Raw genomic sequence first — 16,107 nt, 5'->3', positions numbered from 1 at the left:
TTCTTTTCGCTGGGGGTTGAAATTCCTTGTGTGCCTGTCCTCCTTCTTTGTCTCTCTGAATGTGTGTGTGTGTGCGTCTAGGAGAGTAAAAGATGGACAAACAAACTGTGCATCTGTGACGTCACTCGTGTTGGGAGAAGGGCTGCAGTGCAAAAAAATAACATTACCAGGGCTACTATAAAACGAGTAGAGTGAAATACCGATACAAAAGCTTACATTTGACTGAAGTAAAGTTGTAGTGTTGTAATAAATGTTTTTAAAATGTTAACTTTAGCTTATACGGGGTCGCTACTGCTGCCCTTTGAGCGAATTCCTTCCGATAAAACTTAAAGACATGCGTATTGTAACACTTGGCTGATACAAGATGATACTCGTTGGGTAAACCAACTTGTGCTACACTCGCCACTCGCTAAGCATTTGAATTCTATGAGTTATTTATAAAACATTTTGATAAAGTGGGAAAACAAATAAAAATTAAATAAATATAATAAAATCAAGGCTAAAGACATTTTACTTTTATATCTTCACCTAACCAGGTAATTTTCATTCTCTGCTTCTATGCAAGGATTTCTAAAGATCCATATTCAAACAAACATATTATCTTAATCGAAATAGACATATCTGTTAACGATAGTAATTTTATGTATATTAAAAAAAATGTTATAATTCTTTTTGATCAACAAAGATATGACATCTAAAACCAAAAGTTTACAAACTATAACGAACCAAGATAACGCCCAGAGCTTTAACCGAAAGAGCTTACCAAAAGCTTTTTAAAGTCCTTGCTTAACTACTTTACTTTACTGTAAGTGTAAGGAATTTGTGTTTTTAATTTATTCTTTATTTTTATTTTAAATTTGTAATTTTTTTCACCCAGGAATATTCACCTCAATTGCAAGTTAAAGGCAGGCTTTCAGCCTAGAACCTGTTTTATTTTTACCTTAGCATGAAGATGGAAACAGGTGTTTGATGTTTCACTCCACCTATCTCACATTTAGTTCTGAATAAATTCTTTACCACTCTAAACAGCTTTTTTATTTTAAGGACTTTATAACCTTTTCTACACAAAGCTTTGTTTAAAACCATGCTTTTACTTCGCTCTACTTGGGAAACAGATAAGAAATATTAACAAATGTAACGCCGAATTAAAATGACTAAAAATAATCAATTCACTTTTTCCAATTTTTTACATATTATTTCCGCAAACCCTGAAAATGACAAAAAAAATTATTTTATTTTACCGAGGAAAGTATTTTCTTTTAAGCCCTAGAAAAAAGTAGCATACCAGCTTTTTCCAAATCCAGAAATTAAATTTGTTTGAAAAATTATCGTGACTAGAAGAAAAACGACAACGTTTTGTTACACATTTCTTTTGTTTTATTTTTTTGTATTTGTTTTATTTTCTTTTGTTTGCTTTTTAATATGTTGTATTTAATTTTATATTATTATTTTTAAGCTTACAACTTAAGGCATAAAGTTACAACTAAAACTTAAGTGCTAAACATCATTATCATGTATCGATCATAATCAGATCTAGCTCTGCGACTCGGCGCACATTATATGCATATACTCCACAAATTATTGTTGTTCTCTTTTTCACTCCTCTCCTTTGTTATTTGCATTCATAATTTGTGTTTATTGTTTATCATTATGCACTCAAAAACCATTACTCGTAATTTTTTGTTTTCCTATATCGATTTTGAATTGATACAACAGAAAAAAAAAAATCGGAAAACCCAAAACAATAAAAGGTCCTTCAATATAGCGAATTTGAATTTGTTTTTGTTTGTTTTTTTTTTTTTGTGATTTGCGTAAATCATTTTCAGGGCACGCCTTGTGCATACACTTCGTTTTGTTTTACATTCATTTAGCCGGCGCTTGTGTAATTCGCCCAGCAATAAAATTCGGTTATTCATACAGTATTCATTTATATATTTATGTGTAGAAAGTGCTCTCTATCCAAGGATCGGCGATCGGTGATCGGGCGGGGGCGATGTGACCGGTTTCGTTGTGTAGGCGGCTCCTCGAGTCCTTGTCCACGAGTCCGTCCGTCCGTCCAGTCGCGGTCCCAATCCCCCCCACACCGACCCACCTCCCGCCCAAACCTCTGGCGATGTTTATTCCGTTAGTTATTATGCTGCCGTTTTACATACATTTATTATCATATATATATGTATATATATATATATATATATATGTTGTAAAATTTTCTGTATATATAGAATTTGTTTCTTTATTTTATATATTAATTTTTATTTATATATATATATTTATAAAAAAAATACGCCTCCTGCCCTTAACTAAAACGTTGCTGCGCGCTGCTCGGCCAGAGTTGCGTTTCCGGTTCTTTTTATATCCGTTTCCGCTAATGTTTATCGGCTTACGGTTGCAAAAATCTATCGTTTATCTGCATCGTTAGCTTTCACATATACATATATCTTTTAATATTTTACAATTTTTGTTTTGTTGAATAAGTCTTAGCGTTTGTTTACTTTATATATATATATTAACTATATAGATTTTGTTTTGTTTTTTTTTTTAGTTTCATTATGTATTAAAAATATTTAATTTTTTTGTTATACGTTTTTTAATTGGTTTTACTGTTCTTTCGCGTTTGCATATAAAAAAATAAGTTAAAAAAAAAAACGAATTAAACAGTAAAGTAGCTAAACACTAAAACTGTTTTGTAAGACATAAGTGTTTTATAAAAAAATATGCGTATGTATATCCCATATATATAATTATATGTATTGGGCTTCCTTTTATTTTACTTACAGCGAAACTTTCATTAGCTTAGTAATTAAACGTACATAATTCAATAGCGCTTGCTTAAGAAGATAATAAAACACAATTATGCTCCATAAATTAAATCTTGCGTATAAAAATAGCAATAAAAAAAACGAATAATAGTAGTAGTAAATGTATCGATAAAATTGAATAAACAATGCTCATTAAAATTATGCGCAGTTTTTTATGAAATTTACAAAAAGTCGTTTAAATAATGTTTAAAGTGTTCTATAGGTAATATATATATATATACTTGTTTCTCGTTTTACTTGTTTACTTTTGTTTATGTTTTTTGTTTTGTTTTTTTTTCTAAGAACAGCCCAACAGTGTGTTTTTATTATTTTGTTTATTTCTTATAATCATAGGTGTATTGTATATATATGTGTGTGGTGTGATTCGGGTTTTGCATATATCTATATTGTTGTCCCTACCGATTTTCTTTAATTACGTTCCGACTGAGAGCTGTGTAAGGAGGAGGAAACATCTAGTGATGCCACACGAAAGGACTTGGACAAGGACACCCACGGCCACACGAATAACACAAGTACATTTAAGCGAAAATTAGGACACGAATTCGGCTTTTGGGTCTCGCGTGTGTCCCTAATAAGATTCATGAGAAACAGGTGGTTCAGATTTGGTTTTAATCTATCAAAGTTTGCACGATCAAAACTCTATTCTTAAGCACTTTTATTATATACAATTCAAAATTCTCCGTTTTAAATGTTTGCTTTGAAAAAGATTTGAAAAAGTCTTTGTGGATTTCTAAATATTACAATCAATTTATTAAAAAAAAATGCTAACTAAATCTCTCCTTTTTTCTTGCAGTCACAATTGTTCGAAGAGTATAAATCAATAAATTTGTTTAAAAACTTGTTAAATATATATATATATGTTTTAACTTGCTGACACAATAGTTTATTTGAACAGTTTTGAAAATGTCTAAATACACATTTCGTTTTGTTTTTAATTTGTTTTTGTTCTGGACATAATCCTGCCTGCCGTCTCACATCTCGTTATCTCTCTCGATTTCCTGCTGCGTTTCCCTCCTCTTTACTCGCTTGTTTATCATTGTTTTTGCTGTTGTTTCTTTCTTTTGTTTAAAGCCATTATCATTTTTGTTTTGTTTTGTTTTTTAAATGTTTTGTTTGCTTAGCTTGGGGCTTCTTGTCCGTTTAAATCGCTTATGCTTAGTGGTAAATCTACATCCGCTGCTTGTGTTGCTGCTGCTGCTGCTGCTGCTGCTAAATGTTGTCGTTGTTGCTGCTGCTGCAATTAGTATTGCTGTCAGTAGTAGCTTGGATTGCCGCCGGCAGCACTGCCTCCGTTGCCTCCAGGATAATGCTCACTGGCATAGTAGAGACTCCTCTGCTGCTGCTGTTGTTGTTGCTGTTGTTGTTGCTGCTGGTGGAGTTGATGTTGCTGCAGTTGCTGCTGCTGCGATTGCAACGGAGGCGGCAACACTGAGGTTTGATAGAGTTGCTGCTGCTGCTGCTGCTGGCGATGCGGCGACTGCTGCTGCTGCTGCTGCTGCTGGACAAGATGCGGATGTGTTGGTTGTGACTGCTGATGCTGGGAGTGTCGCCGGTAGCCAGGATAGCCGTACACCACGCTCGTGCTGCCGCTGCCGCTGCTGCTGCTGCTGTTTGTGTTGCTGCTGCTGCTGGGAGCTGATGCTACAGCTATTGCTGCTGGCCGCAGGTGCGACGCCGACGCCGATGAAGACGCCGGCAGTCACAACTAATCTTCGTCGCTGAGGGCCTCGTACTTGGAGGACAGCAGCGGCTTCGGTTCACTGGCCGCCGCTGCAGCAGCTGCGGCCGCTGCCACAGCAGCCACCGCAGCCGAGACACCGGGATTGATTCCGCCGGCTCCGCCTCCGCCACCGCCACCACCTCCCACACCACCGCCTGGACCACCGCCTCCGCCGCCGGGGCCACCGACTGAAACGCCACCGGGTCCGCCGCCAATTCCGCCGGCGCCACCGCCCACCACCAGCGACACACCGCCGCCGGCGGCGCCCAGTTCACTGAGCGCGTGCGCAGCCTTGGCCTTGGCGCTCAAGTGTCCTGGCGGCGCCACCGCCTGATGGGCGGCCAGCTGGAGCGGCTGCGGCGGTTGCAGTCCGCCCGCGGCACTCGGAACGTTCAGGGCGCTGTAGGGGAAGGCATAGGTGCTGGGGGCGTAGGCCGAGGGCGGCGGATGGTACGGCGAGTGGTGGCTGTTGGCACCGGAAACGGAAACCGAGACGGAACCGCTGCCCGCCGAGCGCCGTCCGCTGGCGTCCACCACCTCGTATTGGTTGGGCGTCTTGCGCGACACACTGATCTCCGGCGGCGGCGGCTCCTTGCTGCGGTGCTGCAGCTCCAGGGCGGCCACATGGGCGACGTGCGCCACATGGGCGGCATGGACGGCGGCGTGCGAGTGGGCCACCAGTTCGGCCACCTCCTCGTCGGACCGAACCTCCACCGTGCGGTTCTTCACGTAGCCAATGTCATCGCGCATCACCTCGGCAATGCGATTCTTCACATAGTTGTCGATGGTGCTGGCACCGCCTCCGGATCCCGGTCCTCCGCCACCGGGCGCCCCACCACCGCCGCCGCCACTTGGCCCGCCACGCTGCTCCGGCAGCAGCGGCACTCGACCCACTGGCGCCGGCAGGAAGTAGTGGCCCGGCTCTCCGCCGGCAGCCGCTGCGGCGCCCATCACCTGGTGCAGCATCATCTCGTGGTTGAACTTGCGCGGACTCACCGCCTGCGGCATGCGGATTATGTTGCGTCCATCTTCACCGGGGGTATTGGCCCGGCCACCGCCACCACCACCGCCGCCGCCGCCGCCGCCACTGCCAGCGCTGCCGGGGCCACCGGGTGCCCCACTCTGGCCGCCGCCACCTGGCGCCGCACCGGAGCCACTGCCCGGCATCTGGGGATGGTGCGGCGGGGCATGGTGCTGCTGCTGCTGCGAATGGTGCTGCTGCTGCTGCTGTTGCGCGTGCTGCTGCTGCTGCTGCGAATGGTGCTTGGCCTCCTCGGCCTTTTGCTGCAAACGGCGGTTCTGCTTCCAGCGATCCGGCGGCAGAATGGATTGCGCCTCCTGCAGATAGGATATGAACGGCGGCGTCGGCCGCAGATGCGGATTGGTGCCGTAGTCGTTGGTGATTATCGAGTCGGTTAGCTCCCCCGAAGGTGATGCTCTTCGTGTGGATCTGCTGGGGACTCGGAGCCGATCCGCCGGCCTGCGAGGTGGGAGTCCTCAGCTGGCCGTGAACGGATCTCGATTGCGAGGATTGCGACGAGGGCGGCGGAGCTTGCTGCTGCTGCTGCTGTTGCGCAACTGCTGCAGCTGCCGCCGAGATGCGTTCCTGGTCCAGATCGATGTTGATCACACTCGGCGATCCCGAGGAGCTCGGCTTGCCGTTGTTCTCGGCGGTGAGCAGGGAAACGGCGCCGCCTTCGTGCGGCTGGCGATGATCGCGCAGGTACATCGGATGGATGACGTTGGCCGGCGAGGATCGTGTCCCGGCCCCACCGCCACCTCCTCCAGATCCGCGTGGCGGTGGTGGAGCGTGGACGAAGGTGGGACGCGGAAACTCGCGGCCAGGACCTGCGGTGGCATCGTTGTTCCGATTGATCTCGTGCTTGATGATGGCGTCGATCAGACTCTGGGCACTCAGCTGCCCGGGAGTGTCCTCTGGTGCGGGACCGGCGTGGGCTGCCCGATAGTACCTGCAAGAAATATACGATTCCATTTTTAGTTGGGCGAAGAATAGATCTTTTCAAGCCAGCTTGATTCAATCATTTAATATTTATAAATATAGAAAGTAAACCAAGTATTTAAAGGCCAATAAGCACCTTAAATGTTTAAGCATTTATGCTTGAATTATTATATCAAGTTTCAAGTCAGCTGATTGGATTATTTTAGAAGGTTGAATAGAGAAAACACACAAATTGGAAATGCTAACTCAAAAACTTCTGTTTGGGATTTCAAATCTTAAATCTCAATCTGCAACTTTAATTGAAATATATACCTTCGTTTTTTGTACCACATAACTTTTTTGTGTTCCAAATGTAGTCTTAACTCTTAATTGGTTTTATTTTATATAGCTAAGATATCAATGATATTTCTGGTAGATTGAATCTTTAACTAAACAAGTAATTCTAGTTGAAACTACAAAATTTTCTGCTTCTTCCGATTTATAATGATTCAGAGAAAGACAACGAGAATTGCAGTCGCTGCTTATTCACAATCCGAAAGTGATCCGTATTCCGTTCTTATCGGAAAGAATTATTGTACTGAACCAGAAAAACAGTGGAATGTGTCTTTTATATATGTTATATATATTAGAAGAATTCTTTTTGATTAGAACGCAGAAGAGCCTCACTTCCGGATTGTGAATAAGCAGTGACAAACATATATATATGTATAAGAAATATATAAATAGATAAAGTACGAACACCATGTTTTATAAGCGATGAAAAAATTAAGGAATGAAGTTGCGATAAAATTCTCAGTAAAAACGAGAAACTTACAGATGCTTTAACTTAGCTTAAAAGTTCTTTGAAATTGCTTCTGGATAACTTCATCAGAATACTTTGACTATAGAAGATCTCTAGCCTTATTTTATAAAAAAGTTTAGAGCAGAAAACTCCATGTATATAAAGTTCTTAAGATACATATCTTAAAATACATATCTCTGCTCTACTCCTGGTCTTTGGGGGGCACAAACACTTACGTTTCTCGCTCGCGATCCGGAATGGAGCGCGGTGGCCCCGCCTCCGGAACGGGAGCACGGATGTACTGCGCCGGCGAGGGTCCCCCGCCACCGGCGCCACCGGACGCGGTGACCACACCGCCGGCGAACATGCGCTCCATGCGCCGGCTGTCCCGCTCCCGCTCCTCGGCGACCACGCGCCGCTCGCGATCCTGTTCCCGTCGCTCCCGCTCCCGTTCTCGCTCCCGCTCCCGTTCCCGCTCGCGCTCCCGCTGCTCCCGCTCGCGCTCCCTCTCCCGCTCGCGCTCCCTTTCCCGCTCGCGGTCGCGTTCGCGCATCCGCTCCTGCAGGTCCCGCTCCAGGGCGTGGCTGTGCTGCTGCTGGGCCACCGCCGCCTGCTGGGCGGCCGCCGCCTGCTGCGCCTGCTGCTGCTGCTGCTGTTGGTGCTGCTGGTGCTGCTGGTGGCGCATGGCGCGCTTCGTCTGGTCCATGTGCCGCTGCATGTCCACCTGGGCGGCCATGTTGAGGCTGCGGTAGTGCTGCTGCTGCGCCAGCTGCTGTTGCATCGTGTGATGGTGGTGCAGCGCCAGGTCGCGGTACCGCAGATCGTGATGGGCCGTCGGCGGCGGTGGCTGGGCCACGCCCACCATTGCATGCGGTGGCGGCGCTGGCGGACCGCCGAGCGATGGTCCGGATCCGGGTACGGGAACTTGTCCCGGTGGCGGTGCCGCACCCGGTGACTTGTCATCCTTCTGCGAGGGCACCGGCAACTGCGGCTGCTGCACGGCCACATCGACAAACGAGGCAAGTGCATCGTGACCAGCTGTAAATTGGTTAGAAAGGGTATTAGTTTCAGTAGAGGATTGACTGAATAAAGCGAGCTAACCTGGAGCATACTGATACGGGGCTCCTATGTGCATCCTGCTCGGCGGCGGAGCTGCCGGCGATGGGGGCTTGGAGCCCGTGTTGTGCCGCTGGATCACTCCTTGCCGCTGCGGCGGCGGCGTGCGATGCGGACTGGGAGTGCTGCAAAAACACAAAAGGAATCTCAGTAAGTTTTGGTTTTTAAACGGGGTAAGTAATCTACAAGTTATAAAATATAAAATATAAAAATATAGTATTTATGAAGAAAAGAAGCAGAAAAACACGGTTTGGTTTTGAGCTTTTTGTTTTTTTTTTTAAATGTTTGTTTCTAAACTGTTTGTTTATTCTACATAAAATAACTCATAAGTTGCATCTTTATTTAGGTCAATATATTATATGATATTGCTTTCAATTGTAACCAAAAAAGAGCTTCTTTTCGGTTGGTAAAATATTGTTCAATTAAATGTATTTTTTGGATCGCTTTCTTTATTTAATTCCATTAAAAAAATATCACAAGAAAAAATAATTAATGGAAACATGCGTTGTTTTCCCAACTTCACTAAATAAATAAACATTTTTCGTTTTTTGAAACTGAAATTGTGGTAAAAGAACAAAAACTCTTAATGATAAAACGCAATTTATGCTAAAACTGATGAATAGTTAGCAGAAACTACGATTTGTTTTCAAAAACTACACATACAATGCAAGAGAATAAACTCTTTCTAGAACACATTTTTTTTTTTGTAGAAAAAATTGCTTAATTTTCTTTTAGCAGTTTAAACTTCACTATTGAATTGCTTTTATTTTTTTTCAACAGTTTTTTAGCACATCTCCATTATATTTTTTATCAACAGGTGTCATTGCAGTTTGTTTTTCCTTCGAACGCAACTTGTGTTTACAACAATTAAACGATTGCAGGATTTAGTATTACTTCTCCGCATTTTGTTTGTATTTATTGAGGATTAATTTCTTAATTTTGGAGTTTATTGAAGTGGTGAGATAGCACTGTGATTAGCACTGTTTGCTCAACAGAGCGAATGAGTTGAAAACTGTCCGATTTTCTGGCGGCTCAGATTTCTTCCGGACTCCGGAGCTTTTCATCAGGGCTTCGGCTTTCGCTCCCCGTGAACTGCTATTTACATGGCTCTCATTAACATCGCGTCCTCTTCGCAGGATAACATTTAACATGGTTTCAATCAAACGCCAGCCGATGAATAGCTTATACAGCATGTGCAAAGTGCAAAGGATTTTCCATAATCAGATATGGATGCAATACATTGACACTATTGACACTTTTAAATGGAGGAAAAACTATACAAAATAATTTAATTTGCCAACTAGTTTTTTTTTTTAATATTTATAATATAATATTAAAAAGCCCAAACTGCATTCCTGTGGAGTGCATACTGTGTTTTAAAATAGGTCAGGCACTGGAGAGCTGAAATATTTGACCCACTGCACCTGAACACCATCACAATTGACGTGTTGCTCTGCTCTGTTCGCCATGGCAACGAAAATCTCAAGAGCTTTTCGCATTGTTCATTGTATTTACATTGCTCATAATCCGATGCGAACGGACTGCATTTCAAATTGGTTTATTGGTCACCATTAATTAAGCACTTTACACCGAATATCAGCTCAATATTAAATCAAAATGCAAAGCTGATTAAGATGCTGGCGATTTTCATATCCGATTCATGTGCGTCAATCGGAAATTGAGGATGAACTCAACGAATGTTCACTTGAATTTGCCAAAGGATTGCAGTGTCTTTCCTTTTTCAACAAATGATTAAATATATATTGCTTAACTATTTGCCTCGTTATTTAATTTTGTTACATAATACTGATCACAGTGAAATGCGCGGGAAAGTAAAATATTTGCATTTTGTAAATGCAACTGTCATTTTAAAATTAACTGCACGTTAAGCTGGTGAATTAACTGCTCTTTAAAATATATATTTCAGAATTTTAATTTAGCGATAAAAAATTCTACCAAAGATGAGGACCCAACTCTTGTAATTAACTATAAATATATTCATAGTTGCTTAAGAAACATAATGTTTTTCCTAACAAATAAATGGGTATATGTTTGATATTCATCTTAATAGAATTGAAAATGTAACGATTAAATCTGTTATTACTGGTCATGAAATAGCTCGTAAAACCGTAAAAATAATAAGTAAACTCCTCAATCAAAATCAATTATTTTTGCATATTTTAAAAAGCAATAAAAAAAATGGTACGAGTGCTCAGCTCAAGATTAAAGATTTCTTTCCACAAATATATTCTGCCACAAATATTCTGTTAATCTTCTGTTAATCTTCTGTTTATCTTCTATTAATCTTCTGTTAATCTTCTGTCAATCTTCTGTTAATCTTCTGTTAATCTTCTGTTAATCTTCCTGTTTCTTTACTCCCATTAAAACCCCTTAGTTCTCCCCCACTCACCTGTTGGCATGATCGGCTGGCGAGGCGCGACTGGAGTACTCCGGCCGTCCCCTGGGCGCCGGATCCTTGTCGCCGCCGTAGGCGAATCCACCGGCGCTGCCGACGCTGTTCCGCGGCGACGGCGACTCCATGTCGGAGCCACCGCCTCCGCCGCCGCCGCTGGCGCTGCTGCCACGCGACATGTTGCGCTGCTGCTGCTGCTGTTGCTGTTGCTGCTGCTGCTGCGCTCCCTGCATCTGCTGCGAGGTGATGTAGTCGTGCATCACGATCTGGCGCGTGCTCAGCACCGGCGCCTGCTCCACAACCCCGCCGAACGGCGACCGCGTGTAGGGCGAGCCGACGCCGTATCCCTGTGGCGGTGGCGCCTGCGGCGACGACTGCTGCGGCGGCGGCGGCAACTGCTGGCCACCACCCGGCTGCTGGGCGGGACTGTGCCGCTGCGAGTTCTTGTAGAACTCGTAGGCCCGCTTGCTCTCCAAGTGGTGCGGCGGCAGGTGGAGCGGAGTGCCCTGCGTGATCGATCCATGCTTCCCGCCGCCACCACCGCCACTGCCCACCGGACCACCTGCTCCTCCGCCGGCCGGGGAACCACCGACGCCCTCGGGCGTGGTCTGCCGCACCAAGCCCTCGTACTTGGGACTCAGCAGAGCCTTTGCTGCGGCCGCTGCAGCCGCATGAACGATGATCTGCTGCTGGGCGCTGTTCGCCGGAGTTCCGTGGGTGATGGAGCCGCTCTTCACCAGCAGCTGCTGCTGGGCGACCGCCTGTTGCTGCTGCTGTTGCTGCTGCTGCTGCTGCTGCTGCGAGGGCGAGTGGCCGTGGCTGGGGTGCAGGTGGTGGGCCTGCTGCGGACTCAGCTTGGGCGGCGCCTTGGCCACGCCCCTTCCCGAAGGCGGTTGTGCCGGCGGCGGTTGTCCCGCCCGCGGTGGCAATTGCCCCTGGCCGGAAATCGAAATGGGAACGGGCACCGGCACGGGCTGCAGATAGAGGGGGCTGCCGGGAACGCCGGGCAGGACGCCGGGCACCACGCCCACTCCGCCGGTGGCCTTGAGCACGCCGTGCGGCGGAGTGGAGTACAGATACGAACTGGGACCCGCCAGCGTGGGCACACTCACGGCATCGCCACGATACATGGTCGTGGAGCGGACGATGTGCTTCATCGACATGCCGGGCGGCGGCGGACCATGATGGCGATCCGACGAGGAGGCACCGCCCGAGCCACTCGATCCGGTGACCGAGCCGGATCCACTCGATCCGCCGGAGGAGCCGCCCGTGTGCGGTGAGTGGCCGTCGCGTGGCGTCTTCTTGATGCTCAGGTCCAGGGTTTGCGGTTCGGGCTCCTGCTGCACTTGGAGCTGCTGCTGCTGCTGCTGCGAGTGCTGCGAGTGTTGCGAGTGCTGCGGATGCGCCGGATGCTGGCCGTGCTGCGAGGGATGCGCCGGATGCACCGAGTGCTGTGGCGGCGGAGGGATGCCCCGCTGTGGATGTGCCGTGGGCACGTTGTAGATGATCGTCTCCGGCGGCGTGGGTGTCGAATGGGTGGACGAGCCACCGCCACCGCTCTTCGCAGATCCTCCGGAGCCCTTCACCACCGGTGTAATGGTGGCCTTGTCCACACCAACGCCTCCTCCAGCGGAAGCAGCATGGGCCATCATTCCGGGATGACCCAGCTGACCCACCAGGTGGGAGTTGACCACCGAGAGGGTGGCCAGGCTGTCGCTGGTTCCGTTGTTGCCGCCACCGCCGACGATGGAGGAGGATGTGCCTCCGGTGCTGCTGGTCGGCGGTATTGGATGCGCCGATGGCGGTGGAGCCACTGCAGCCGGTCGGGATGGCAGCTTCTGCACGGAGGTGCCATGTGGCAGGCCACCCGCCGAGGAGGTGGGTGGTGGTGCTCCACCGGCCACCTGCTGCTTGAGGATATTTGGATCCTGGCGGTACTCCCTTACGATTGTCAACTCCTTGCGTTCCAAATTGTTGGCTGTTTGTTGCTGTTGCTGTTGCTGTTGCTGCTGCTGCTGTTGTTGCTGTTGCTGTTGGGATGGCGATTGGCTTTGGCTGGGCGCCTGACCTTGACCCTGACCTTGGGATTGACCCTGCTGACCTTGACCTCCTTTGGGCTGCGGGCCTTTGTGCTTCAGCGATCGCTCGATCACCGAGAACACACAATCCTGCACATTGTTGACCGCCTCGCGTCGCATGCCCATCGGTCCGTTCACCTGCTGACCACCAGCTGCTCCTGCTCCTGCTCCTGCTCCTCCTGGTCCAGCTGCTCCGCCAGGTGGCACTCCACCAGCCACCATACTATTGTTGTTCGGTGGCTGCAACCCGGCCACATTGTTGGCATGTCCATGTCCGTGTCCGTGGAAGAGAACCTTGGGACTCTGGCGGTTCGCCGGCGAGTTCTCGTTCTCCTCATCCGCCGTTTCGGTGGCGGAGGAGTCGTACTCCTCGCTGGTCTTCTGCTTCTTGGGCGCCTGTCCAGCCGCCGGAGGCAGCAGGCGATCATTGTCGCCGCCTGCCTTGCTGCTCATCCTCGTCGGAGTGATGATCAGTGGTGCTCCTCCATTGTTGTCCGCACCGCGTGGTGTTGATGGTTTCTGCTGTGGTGCCGGCGGCGGTTGTGGTTGCGACAGCTGCTGTTGTTGTTGCTGCTGCTGCTGTTGTTGGAGTTGCTGTTGCTGCTGGAGTTGCTGCTGCTGCAGTTGTTGCTGTTGCTGCTGCTGTTGTTGCTGTTGCTTGACCAATGTCAGGGATTTGTGGCGCTGCAGATTCTCGGGACTCTCAACGGACGCGGTGTCCGAGCCGCCCGGTTCCCGCTCATCGCACGACGAGGTGCTGACATCCGTTTCGTCGCCGCCGCTGCCGCTGCCCGCACCGCCGCCCACGGAGCCGTCGGTGAGATTCAGCTGCGGATCGAGCTTGCGGCGGATGCGCATCAGGCAGGCGGAGCAGCAGCGGGTGGCGTGCGGCGGTATCTGGAACTCGGCCATCACCGGATCCCGGATGTCCGGCGCCAGCTCGAAGAGACGGGAGGGAATGTTCCGGAGGCGCTGGGCGCGATCCTTGGGATTCGGACACGTCGGCAGCGGGCAGTTGGGATAGCGGCTGCGCACCGACTTGCACTGGCAGCTGTTGCAGACGCGCGCCCCCGCCGGAATCGTTTCGTCCGGGATGCCGTACTGCTGGCCACGCCCCTTCTTCAGGGGGCGGGTGCGCGGACACGCCTCCGCCTTGCACACAAAACAGCTGGCCAGTTTGTCTGGAAAGAGTTCAAAAGAAGGCAAGGTGATTTAAGGTTGGTGGTTGGGTGTACACTTAGCAAAATATATTCAACGGTTGATATATGGGTATTTGATCCTTCAACTTCCAAAAAAAAAAAAATATTTACTAGTTGATATATGGGTATTTGATCCTTCAACTTCCAAAACTATTTGCATTGGGTGGAATTTTAATCCTCTATCTTTCAAATGGTTATGCCTATAAAAATACTTCGCTTTTGATATATTATATTTGAAATGACCATAATAAAATCGGGTAAATCCAAGATTATTGCCTTTTGCTATTCATGAATTCAGAAATAATATTTAATATTTAAATTAAATTCAAATTAAAGCAATTGGAATAGTTTTTTGAATATTAATTTGTAGAAAGTATAAGAATTTTATAAATCAAACAAACGAATAAATTTCTTATATTTGGTAATATCCAATACGTATGTATTAATTTAATTATTTTAATTTCACCAACAATTGTTAATGCTTTAATAAAAGGAAATGAAATATTTTTTTGCAATCCTCGATTACATAATTAGCCCTAAAAGCGATACGCAATTATTGCAGAGTGTAGGCAAAAGTTATGCAAACACATTAAAAAATGTGATTTAATTAAAGCTACTGGTCAGGAGAGCGAGGGGAAAGAGGAAAAGTGGGGGGAAAATGGAAAGATGGGGCACCGCTTTCATTAAGCCACTTAACAAATAATGAGCAGCAGCCAATTGAATATTTTAAAACGCCTTTCCCCCAGCTTTTAACGGGAAAAGTGGGTGGGAGGAGGGGGAGGGGTGTAACAAGGATGCGGCTCAGGACGATTGCTGATGGATGGTTGGCAATAAATGGGAATGGATGCTTTGCGAAGAAATAAGCAGGAGTGAAATGGATCTGCAGACAACGCAGATTAAAAACAGGGTAAAATATAAAATAAATATATATTTATAATACAACTATTTTCTAACCATAATCTAAATTACTTTCTCCTACTTTTGTTTATATATTTTCTTTAATTTTCGAAATTAATTTCAATCCTTTTCCATTATACTTCAGGCTATTCCCTAAGGTTAAAGCTATGGCACATCAACTGGATTATCGCAGAAAACATCCCTGGACAAATGGGAAAGCCAAAACCGAAATGGAACAACCACCCACTAAAAATCCTGACTCGGTGGCCATTTCTGTTTGTCTTAGTTTTCGTTTTGCCACTTTAATAATTTTACAATTTTAATGATGTGCAAATAAGACGCAACGAAATGCGATGAGGGGGCAAAAACAATTGCGCCGTTTAACCAAAATCAATGTAATTAAAACAAATGAACGCCGAAGAAATGGAATAAAGGGAATAAAATTTATGAAGACAGGGGTGAAAAAAGATGGAAGGTGAACAGAACAGCACACTAAAGAATAATTGTACGTAAAATCAATCAGCGTTTTAAATGTCAGAGAAACTGAAAATGTTGCTGACCAGAAAGCGAGGAGGTCCTTTTCGTCCTTGTGTCTACTTTCTCCCCCTTCTCCGCTGCCTGCGTTTTTCGCGAGTCTCGGTGGAATATGAAAATACATCAAAGTAGCCCCACCTGCCCCGCCCAACAATCCACCCACCCACTTTCCCCAACTTTACATGTTGTCCGAGCTCGAGAAAAAAAATGATGAGTAAAAATGCTTTTTGAGCGTTAAAATTTTAATAAGCCACTCATTTTAATTTTGATTGTCAAGCGGAGGGGAAGAAGGGGGAAAACAGGTGGATCAGTTAACCGGTGTGCAATTTTAACCCCACACGCACACTCACACACACTCAACTGTGTGTCCGATGAAAAAAAAAGAATGAAAATGAAGCGTCAAAATGTAGGCAACGCATTTAAACTTCATTGAAAAAGCTCAATCAAATTGCAATTATAGATTGCAAATTAAATAAAAATCACAAAATAAATATTTAATATTAATAACAGTAACAACAAACCAGAAAGAGATCAACAAATAGCGGCCAACCAAAAAAATGTTGTAAATCAAATGAAAACAGGTACAAGTT

At 46.3% G+C, this 16,107-nt stretch overlaps 1 protein-coding gene across 1 annotated transcript in view; it reads right to left on the bottom strand.

The window, feature by feature from the left end:
- Nucleotides 1-3,116: 3,116 nt before the first annotated feature.
- Nucleotides 3,117-16,107, bottom strand: part of LOC108095516 — a 64,251-nt gene continuing 51,260 nt past the window's right edge. The window contains 5 exon segments of the mRNA XM_043207486.1: nt 3,117-5,964; nt 5,966-6,509; nt 7,517-8,318; nt 8,382-8,521; nt 10,807-14,068. Coding sequence (XP_043063421.1) covers nt 4,525-5,964; nt 5,966-6,509; nt 7,517-8,318; nt 8,382-8,521; nt 10,807-14,068 — 6,188 coding nt within the window. The 3' untranslated portion in view covers nt 3,117-4,524.

The sequence above is a fragment of the Drosophila ficusphila genome, unplaced genomic scaffold (assembly GCF_018152265.1).
Source record: "Drosophila ficusphila isolate 14025-0441.05 unplaced genomic scaffold, ASM1815226v1 contig_198, whole genome shotgun sequence".
NCBI classification, from domain to species: Eukaryota; Metazoa; Arthropoda; class Insecta; order Diptera; family Drosophilidae; genus Drosophila; species Drosophila ficusphila.
This window is presented reverse-complemented; position numbering and strand designations above follow the sequence as displayed.